The 11,142-nt window shown below is 39.6% G+C and overlaps 1 protein-coding gene across 1 annotated transcript; it reads right to left on the reverse strand.

Moving 5' to 3' along the window:
* Nucleotides 1-584: 584 nt before the first annotated feature.
* On the reverse strand, nt 585-10,225 carry GALNT8 (polypeptide N-acetylgalactosaminyltransferase 8; the record flags this gene model as incomplete). The annotated part of the gene is made up of 7 exons (XM_010077301.1): nt 585-740; nt 2,468-2,635; nt 3,218-3,313; nt 4,074-4,211; nt 5,804-5,989; nt 8,809-8,923; nt 10,005-10,225. Coding segments are annotated over 7 exons (1,080 nt in total), but the record flags the coding sequence as incomplete, so codon positions are not given.
* Between the last annotated feature and the right edge of the window lie 917 nt (nt 10,226-11,142).

Consider the following 11,142-nt stretch of genomic DNA (forward strand, 5'->3'; position numbering starts at 1 on the left):
ACGAGAAATTAAATCATGCCCAGGCAAGTTATAGGGACAGAACAACAAGGATGTATTTCATTCCACCCACTATTATGAACATATCTTGACAAGAAGTTTTGCATTATCTATATGACACAAGACAAGAAAAATGGTCCAATTCAACCTGAGATAAACTCTGTGTACAAAAGGAAGTCAGACCCACTTTCATTTCTTCTAAATTTTCATACCTAACTGAAGTGCCAAAGTTAGAAAGTTAGAGACCTTACACGGGTCTTTCATTAATGAGCAGAGACAGGCACTTCCAAAGGACATCATAAGGAGCTCAGGTGGGCTGAAACACTCTTAGGCATAACTGCTTCTCTGCAGTGATAATAAAAGAGAGCAATTTCCTCTCCCAATTGAGGAAACTCAGGGGAGTGATGCCCCAAGAATGGGATGAGATGAACCTTTGCCCCTTTGCGTGAGTAGCTCATAGCTCCTACAATAACTGTGGCACTGTAAAATCCTGTGTAAACTCGAAATCATTGCTTTCGGTGCTGCATTATGGACACAGCAATTTTCAAGGAAAAAAGTCCTCTGGTCAATGTTTTCAGTGCTGTCGCCTATTCCAGATTTTTTCTCTTCCCCCAGTCCTTAACTGTGTGTTGGATATTCCACCTTTGTCCTGTGCAGGTCTGCATTACCAGTCTGTATGAAGCTGGACTGTCTGCTGTGATTTCGAGGCATCTTTTAGTGCTTCTGTTGATTATGGCTGATCCCTATAAAAGGAAAGAAAATATGACAGAATCTGAGTGCTTAAAAATTTAGTGCTCAGTCAGGAAGCAATTCTCTTGGCCTCTTCAGATATGTCTGAAAACACCAGTAGGTCACAGACCTGAAAGAAAAACGTTGCCTTTTCCTCAGGCTAACGAAGCAGAACAGCTTATGGAACTGTCCAAGGTATATTAAAAATATACTTGGAGGTTTACTTTGTATCTGCTTTTTGGAGTTTGGGGGGTGGGGTGGCAGTGTTTGGTTTTTGCGGGTTTGGTTATTTTTACAATTAAAAAAATCATTTCAGTAAATTTTATTACTGTATCCTGTTTTGAAAGAAGAGAGCTAATAACAGGAAAAAGAATATTAATCTCTTAGCTCTAAGTCAGTATTTCAGTACCAACTTTTGTGAACGCAGTAGGGTGTGGTTAAGTCAACTCATCATGCCGGAAATGAGGATTTTCCTAAGGGGCTGGGCTCCAGAGCAAACAGGATCTTACCTGGCTCCTTCAGGCAGACAGTTATTTCACTGTGATCATGCTGAATGCACACAAGGAGCAGAAGGTTTACTTTTAAGGTGGGTCCAAATCTTCAAAAAACATACCTGTAACTTTTTCTAAGTTCTGTGTTTACAGACCAGACTAAAGATAAAGGACAGCCCATGTTAGCAGAATTTCTGCAGACCGTGTAGGTCTATATTATTTGATGCACAGCACTGAAACCTTTGTCTTTCACCAATTCAACTCCGCTGTTCTCTACCAGTCCTGCTTAGTTTTTCACCGAGAGGGGTACAGTAAACAGGCTCATACATTACACATGAAATTAACTAATTATTAATTACATAAAGCTAATAAGGTTTGAACTGCCTGAGAGGGGAGAAGCTGCCTGGCTCCCCATCATTATTGCTGCTGCCTGTTTATCCTGCCCCAGCAGTGTGGCAGTATCTGTCTTGGACTATCTGACTAAGATGGTATTATCGTATTCTGTATTCAGAAGCACTGCATACAGAATAGGAAAGTATCTCTTGTGATCTTAAGCATGTCAGCATCGGCTGGCACAAATTCTGGACAAATGCAGACAAGTGAACTTTGCATGAAGGCTGTCATCACCAGCTGTAACGTGGGCTCAGAAGGGGTGAACCTAGCCTGATCTCCAACAACGATTTCCATGCTCAGATGCCGGTACAGAAGGTGGTACCAGAGAGTGAGCAGGACAAGACAACAGCCTGCTTTTCCCCTAAGACTAACAGGTCCCATGAGGAGACTGGGAAGACAGATGGTGGACAGTGGAGAGAGTTCACAATGTATAGTCAGACCAACAAAAGCAACAGAGGCACCTGGGTTTGCACATTCCCTGCCTGTTAGCTGAACTGTGTGTGATAACTGAGCAAGCGAGTGTTTTCAGTCAGCCCAGCTAAAAATCAAGAGAAACTGTCAAGTAAAAGGCTTAAACCAGCTGATTCCACCAAGACTGACAGATGGTTGCAGGACAAATAAGTGGCTATGATTCACCAGTGAGAACTGGTTAAATTCTGGTAACTCAGTCAACTTCAGCTCTGTGACCATCCCCTTGTTTTTAACATCACACACCCCTCAATCAACTTTACCACAGCTCTTGCCAGTGGCACCTGCAAGTCTTGAAGCTGAGGAAACTGCTTTGCAAGGGAAGTATCTAAGGATTCATTATAATGGGAAAGCTTATTGAAATGTGGGGAATATAGAAATCCACCTACCTGCTTAAAATCCCAGTGCAAGTTCAGACCTTTTTTCACAGCTGTGTCACATTGCTCTAAAACTGGCCTGTCCCCATTCCCAGGGTCTGTTAGGCATCTATCAACTGTATTCTTTCGGGCATGTAAACCTCCTACATACATTTCTCCAGTGCTGTGATAAATGATGTGCTGAAATGGAAGGTGACACCACTGTCAGTGAATTAAAATACCACAGAAATCTCATCAGCAGATGACAGCAGACAATTCCAAAACTGATATTGCAATGTATCAGCTGTACAGCACCAGCATCCAATAATCTCTCTGTAATTAAACCACAAATTTGACCATATACAACATCTTTCTCCTTTCCAATGGAAAAAGCAAGGTGCTTACAATTGAATGGTAACCCTTAGCATCCCTCCTACTGAGAGGACAGGCTGTGAGGTGTGAGGAGGAGCTCCATCTCTCTCCCATTCATCCCACTGGTCTTCTGTTAATCAACAAGATCAGTCAGTATCAACACGAGGTCTCACAATTTTTTGGCAAGTCTAAACCAAAAGCCTTAGTTTAATGCGCTTAGATCTCCACGGGAACCTGCTCTGCTGCCAGTTGCATTGGGGAGCAGAATTTAATGAAGTAAAGGTTAATATTCCCCTTTAGATAGCACAGAGATAATAGCTTTGAAGTGTCTATTTCATGGTCCTGGGGAGCCTTGAAAGGAACAGATAGCAACAGCTCGTATGTGAAGATTTGATCGGTTGTTTGCATTACCTGTGGTGTGTATGCATGACAGGGATACATAATTGGCGTGTTTCCAGGGACAGGGCCCTGATCAATACAGATGTCTTCTTTCAATGTGTTTTTCATCTGAAGAAGAAAACATTAAATTTCAGTAAGGAACAGCAATCCTGTTTTCAACTCCCCACTGGTAATTTTAGAAACTGTCCTGAAAGCAAAGCGACTTTATTCAGAGCTCTGCATCAAATCCTGAAATGGGAGATAAAATACAGGTTCAAAAAAAACCTCAGATTACCTTTGTAGAAAACACAGTAAACATCAAAAGCAAATCATAGAATCATAGAATGGTTAGGGTTGGAATGGACCTTAAAGATCGTCTAGTTCCCAACCCCCTGCCATGGGCAAGGACACCTTCCACTAGACCAGGTTGCTCAAAGCCTCATCCAGGTCTAAGATCCTTCAAAGACCCATTGACATTGTGCCAGGTAGCACGATGTCAGAAGTCACCTGGCAGCTCCAAACAGGTGTGTACCACTGCCTAGCTCCAGCAAGGTATACCAGCTTGGGTCTAGAAAATGCCTACCTATATTAAGAAGCTACTGAAGCCTGGATGATTAGTTGTCTCTTTCACAGTTTAGAAATTCTAGACTAACAACGAATATGTGAGTTGACGGTTGGACTTGATTCTTGTAGTCTTTTCCAACCTTAATTTTATGATTCTATGAAAAACACTTTGGAAAGCTTCAGTGCCTAGAAAGACATGTAAAAGTATTTTTAAAGTTTCTAGGAACATATGTCATAATCAGTAAAACTGTATTCACAACAGATCTTCATAACATTTGAGCTAATGACTTTTTCCATATTTCAAATAAACAGACTCAATACTTACTGTTCCATAGCCAACAATGTCAGGAAGAAGTATCAAATTAGGGTAGACATTTTTTATGTACCAGTCAAAGCCTTTACAGTTCAGTTTTTTCCTTAGCTCTTTTCTGGAAGAAACATCTCCAAAGTCTACTCCAGGATTCTGCAAGAACAACATATTTCATTTTGGAACATTAACGTGGTCTGGGAAACTAGGGAAAATACAGACTTAATTGTCCATATTATCTATTCATAACATTAAAAAAATCCCAACAGTTCATTAAAAAAACCTAAAACTTTTTAAACTTCAGAATTACAGAACATTTGCTTAAAAGCACCAATAAATTACTGAAAACCTAACATGTTATGACTTCATAAATATAAAGAATATCAAACTTAGATGTGGCTAGGAAATAGTTTTCATACCGACAAAAAAACCTAGCTCAAAGTGAAAAATGAGGCAGAGCTTGTTAAGAACCTTAGTTTGATCACCAGTCTGTTGACCACGATGCTAATCTCATATGGGAGCAATCAGATTCAAGCTATTGTTTCCAAAACTATGTAACTTCTTATACAAAGTGGAACAGCTCCAACAAGAAAGTTTGACAGAAATCAGTCCAACAGGAGCTAACACCATGTCTTTAAGCAGTTCTGTAAAATGCAGTCTGTGACCCGAATAAGTTAGGTTAGGAATTTCAAATAGACTTGTACATCCTAGAGAAAAGGGGTCATTAAAGATGAACAAGTTTTACTCAAGTTTCATTCAGTGCTAAAACTGATACTTGTGTTCCTACCAACAGCTTAGTTTTTGATGACTAGCATTTTCAGATGAAAAATTCCAAATATTTACAGTAATAGTTAATAAACGGGGAAGGAATGTGTATTATTCTGAAGTTTTAATTTATGCTGTATCACCATGTATTTTAATTTGTTTCTCTAATATCTATCCAGGAAAACACAGGGAGGTGGGAGGCTATTCTTCCTTTGTTAAAGATCCATAAATCCACTGAAATGCAGGCTGGAAAATTCAAAACAGGTTTTTTTTATTAACTGAAGTTATCAATAGTCAAAAGACCTGGTCTCGATGCTTCCAGTATTTTCAACAGCTTGTGCAGGAGAGAAGTTAAAACCGTATTCAGCAGTACTGAAGTTTATCAAAAGGAGAAAAAACCCTGTAATTTAAAGGATTTAGATTATTATTACTAAAGGAAAATTCTTAATTTCCTGGTATTACCATTTTTCAACCTTCCAAGGATGCTATAAGACTTTCCCCTTTTTCTTCCAGGAAAACAAAAGCAGAACTTTGGGCTGCACTGAGAAGAGCTCACTTTAAAAAAGTCGTCAGGTATGTGATGAAGAGTAATTGAATTCTCTATTTAAAGTTCCATTTTGCCCATTTAGAAGATATTCAGGGACACCCAGATCACTAGATACATGCTCTTTCATGTATAATTATGAACATTCCAGGTAAAATGTTCCAACTTTCCCTAAAAAAGTTAAAATATATGTTAAATAGTTTCATTTTATATTCCTCAAGCTAGACATCAACTCTTGGTCTGAGCCTAAGAGGAGCATGTCTTTGATCATGGCTCTTGCATGCCATACATATCAATAGCTATTAACATATCAATATTATTTTTTTTCTCATAGTGACTCTTATAACCACTCTAGGCATCTTATTGTGTGACAATATGCTTTTATTTTACCAATTTTAGACTTTGGATTCTAATTTGAAACACAGACAAACATTGCCACCTCAATTGGAAGATTCCATGCAACGTAGACCATGTGCTTATAGTCATCCATCCACACTTCGGCTACCCGCAAGGCGTTGCGTTTCAACGCGATGCTTAAGTCCGGTAAGTAAGGCTTGTGATTTCTTTCCAAATGAGCGATTCTTGAGCAGGGCAGCACTTCTATTTTACCTCCACACTGCCAGGCCTAGGTCAAGAAGAGAGAATTTGAGGTATTTATTCAAACTCTTTGCACTTTTTGTTAAAGTGCTTCCGTTTCTGCTCCCCGACTCCTTCACCAGGTGAACTGGCATGCGCTCAGCATTCAAACATCCATTTCCTGGCTCAAGTGAATTAAAATAATTTTTCAATACCTTTGATTTCTACTGTGTGTAGCCCTATCACAGGTCCAGGAGTGTAAAGGCATGTTCTTTCTTCTTTTTCTTTGCCATCACTGTTAACAAAACTACTCACCAGGTTCCTGTGACAAGGCACTCAGATCAATTGTCATAGATGAACTAAGACAAATCGGTACATACCTCCAACGGTTCTCAGTAGGAGCTAGACTGCTAAATACTATGGTGGTTATGGGCCTGAATCCTTCAGAAGCAGTGACATTGCCCAGGACATGCCAAGAGCAAAACCGGTCTTGCAAAATCTTACACACTAGGGAAAATTCAAGAGAAAGAAGTCCAGTGGATTCTTGGAAAATATCTGCATGGAATTTAAAGAGATACCTAAGCAGGCCACTGTCAATGCTTCAAAAGTACTGAAGGTCTGGGACAAACACACTGAACCCAACTATACATGAACCAGTGTAAGTGTGGAAGCTCTTCAAAAGGTGTGCAGCTATGAAAACAGCTCAAGCTGGCAAGTACACATGGCACTGCACAATGCAGACTTGTTGTCCTAGTTTAGGGATCATCATTCAGTGCTCCATTATCTGCTATCTACTTCCTTCACATGTTCCCATTAAATTTTCCAGGACTGGCAGACAGCTAAAGAAAAACATGAGAGGCTACTTGCGTGCTAACCAAGAATATTTGACACAAGAAACCCTCAGGATGAAAATAAACAGAGATCTGTAATACCATTTTTACAGTCAATTTTCAGAGCAGCTTTGTGTTTTGACTGAACCGATTCTCCATTGTTTTCACCTCCAGCACATGTGTAAATGACTACAGAGTAGACATACATTGCCACCACTGTGAATGGTGCAGGGCAATAAAGAATAAAGTGTAAATGCTTTTTCAAGCAACAGAACAGAAATACTAATTCACAACCTGCCTCACAAGACATGAGGTGATGACGTGTGACATTTCAGTCTCATTGATGTGTCAACATCTCCAATGTAGTATCAACCCACGTTAGTAAATCCACATGACTCAGTGTTGTGCCTCATACACAGGGGCTTTGTTTAACACAGGATTTAGCATGTTTGGAAGACTGTTGCTATATTTCCTCTTGATCATCTCATCTACAAATCTAAAAACCTAATTTAGACCTATTTCTGCTATAATGTCATGTATTGCAGGAACTCTATTTGTTCTTTCCTTCAGATTTCCTGATGTATGGTCCAAGAAATCAAAACACAACTCCAGAAGAGAACTTAGCAGTAGAAGAGGAGGATCATCAATGCCGTCATTTCCCATCCAGCTGCGTGGCCATGTTGACTCATACAAAGTCTGTTACTCCCAGTTCTTTTCTAGCTGGATGTTCCCCAACCTATTCCTCTGTAGCTGTTTTTTCCTCATGTTTCTCCTAATTACTGCTGGTTTTCTTCTTTGCACAAAGCATGCTACCCTGTTACAGAAAAAAACCCTAAACTTGTTTGACATTATTTGTTCAGAGAAATGTATATTGTCTGTATTATCTTTCATGTGCTTACTAATAGACACCAGAACAAAAAAGAAAAAGCTGTAAGAACATGAGAAAATTCCCATACTGGACCAATAGTCCATCTAGCCTAGTATTCTGTATCTCACAGTGACTGCAAACTTACTCCCGGGGAAGGTTAAGAACAAGACAAATACATATGTTACCTCTCACAGCCCCCAGTTATTTTCAGGTCGGGGGACTTTCTGCATATTCCTGTGATTCACTTGTGTTTACTAACTCTGAGTAGGGTTTTCTTCCATCACTACTCAGTCTCCCCACAAATGACTGCATGTTTTTAAGATCCACAATACTCTTTGGAAGGAGGTCTGTCCCTGGCCTGTTGGTCTGGTCTGCTACTGCAAGAATGAAGTACCTTCTCCTCATGTTCGTTTTGAAACTGGTTACTGACTTCCTGGTTCCTGGTTACTAGTTTTTGTATTTACAGAGAAAGAGAATAATCAAACCCTTTTTTCCTAGACATCTAAGTCTTGCTAACAGGTTTATAATTCTCACGTCCTACCATCCTTTCTCTTCTTTATAGTGATAAGCACTACATTTATTTTTTTTCTTCTCAGGTCTTTTAGAATGTCTCCGGCCACCCTCACTTCTAAAAAATACTCATCAATAGAATTTTTAGTGCTCTCATGTGTTCCCTAGTAACTAAAGACACTCCAGATAAAACTATTCTAGCAGAAAAAAAAAGGCGTCCATTCTTGATTTGAAGACATCCAAAGTTGAAGAACACATTATTTTCTAGGGCATACAGACCTCTTTCTGGCTTTGTTTTGGTGGTTGGTTTTTTTTTCCCTAATGCATTTAACTTGATCTTATCTTATTCTTCTGCTGAGCCAAGAGACATACACTTTAAATTTCTGCAGAGAACTAGATCTTGCAAGATTCACTATTTGCTCACTGAACCAGGTTTTTCTGTCAGGAGTAAAAATCCTTAAGCAGCATCAATAAAAGACTGCTGGTGAGCCTTAAACACTTTTGGAAATCTATCACTTCCCTTTGGTATCCAAAATAAAACATAAGTCTTCTGAAATACTAACCCATGCTTTGGACAACAACCAGCAGCCTAAGTGCTTTCAAAAAAATCACATACTACTTTTCACTGTCTTTCAGAAAAAGATGAAAAAATGGGCTTACCCTCAGGCCAAGTTCAACATTTTCTCCTCCATATATGTGCATGCCACCATCCAGTACACCAATTTCACCCAGAAATTTCCTATCTGCAGCAAGAATCCCCATTATAGACGGGCTCCTGGAGAATCAAACAAGCAAAATTAGAAAGAAGCAACAGTGATAGAAATAAAGGCCATTAGCCATCAATCACATCTTGAACTTCCAGAAGGATTCCAGTTGTATGCAAGAGAGAGTAACATATTTAATTCAGAGCAACATGTGGATCAATATTAAAGAATCCAGAAGACAGCAAATTTGAGTAATGGTCTGAAAAGCATGGTCTAATATTTTTTAAAGAATTAGATCTATTTTCAGAGCAGATGTAACAACAATTTTCACATACGTAAAACAAGAAGAAAGAAATCAGGTTAAACTGCAGCAAGGAAGAATTAGGTTGGACATTATGAAATTTTGCCTAACATTAAGGAGACTTAAACACTAAAGCCCATTGCCAAAGGCGATTGTGGAATCACTGTCAATTGAGGTTTTGAATAGTACCAGTAACCATCTTCTGTTGAACACATAAACTAATCTGAGCATTTAAGGAAGGTATCAGGAACAGAAGCAAATATATTAGATCCTAAGCCTAGCAGTAAGGGGTCACTTTAGGTGCAACAGCTGTGTGTATTGTGTTCATGTCTTTTTCTTGCTTTTGTGTGATACACAAAGGGTTGAAAAAGGCTGCCCAAGATCACTGTAATCATATGTCACTCCAACATCTCCAAAGAAAGAACTGCACCACTTGAATCCATGTGAGTCCTCACAGCTCAGACGTGCAGTTGTGGACCAAAGTTGTGAGATTCTCTCTATGTTCTTGGGCAAACATGGAGAGGGGTCACAGTTCATCTTGTACAGTCAATAAATAGTGCTCCTCTACACTCCTAGCGAACGAACATAAGACAGAAAAATCAATGACTTTGGGATTGCCTGAAAATCTGACAGCAGGATCAGCACAGGGCAGGTTCTGTAATACAACCCTGCAAGTGATATCCTTAGATTTTCAGGGCTGCTAAAGAACCCATACTTCCAAACCAACTATCTAGATAGAATGTGCTTCATAGGTATCTATCCCACCACCTGTGAAATATCTTCTTCCTTCTGCTAGCTCTACATTGGATATCATGTATCTTGGTTCACTCTCAAATGCTATTCATACTTACCGGACTGGAGCTGTTTCATCTTTAAGAGCATACCATTCAGGTGGTAAAGGTTCATAAAGGCACCAGAGTGCCCAGTCAAATCCATCTGCAGCCACTGCATACTGAAGAATCTCAAAGTCATCAAAACGAATATTGTCAAATACTGGTGATATTATAACAGTGCGATCTTCTTTTATTCGAGACAAAATAGGTTCAGCCCTACCAAAATTCACAAATAGAGTCTATTCAGATTGAAAAAGTGGAAATCTAATGAGCAATACTAAATTTTACTATCTGTTTCTAAAACTGGGTTAGCTAGCTTATTTAAGTCATTGACTTTGGCATTTACAATATGTTTAGTCTTGGAGTGCTAGTAACCCAAACTGCCAATCCCATGGCTCAACTCTCCCTTCCATTAGGCATCTTCTGCATTTTGACTGTCACTAATCATACTAACAATAAGTTCCAGATTTAACTTGCTGGGCTTATAGTTACCTGGGTCTGCTTCCTACAGGGCCTAGAGACTCTTCACCATCTGCATGAAGAGACAAGAAGGAAGAGAAAGGAAGGGAAGGAGATTGTGAGAGGTGCTTTAAGCCCTGAGGTTGATCATTCACCCTCTTCCTCTTGTCCCTTGATGGCACGGCTGCTGTATATGGGAAAGGGTGTGACCGATCAATGAACACCTCTGATGGAAAAAGGTTCAGAGAAGATAAGCAAGAATGATGTGCTCATAAAGCTCAAAGAAGAATGCAGGGAGCAACCACAGCTATCATAAAAGAAGCTGAACTTATCCCAACACCAAGGGGACTGGAGGGTGGCCTTTGTTGTAGATAAATGGTGGTATCAGTTGACTGGGTCAACTGGTTATGTATACAGCCTTCCTAAAATAATCAACAGAAAGCACTATCTTCCTGAGCCAGCCAGACCAACATAGGAAACATGTATATGTGGCTCAGCCCAACATAGGGTATAAAAACTGAACACCCATCAAAATGAAGTTTGAAGAGAGCAATGTGCTTGAGTTGGCTTTAACCCATGTATTTCTTCCCAGCAACTGGGGACGCCTGACATCTTGACTATGAGCATATAGAGAACAGTGATGTGAATCCCATTTGTATTGTGATTCAACTGTATTCAATTGAATATTCAACAGATT

This window comes from Pterocles gutturalis, unplaced genomic scaffold (assembly GCF_000699245.1).
Source record: "Pterocles gutturalis isolate BGI_N339 unplaced genomic scaffold, ASM69924v1 scaffold35383, whole genome shotgun sequence".
NCBI lineage: Eukaryota > Metazoa > Chordata > Aves > Pterocliformes > Pteroclidae > Pterocles > Pterocles gutturalis.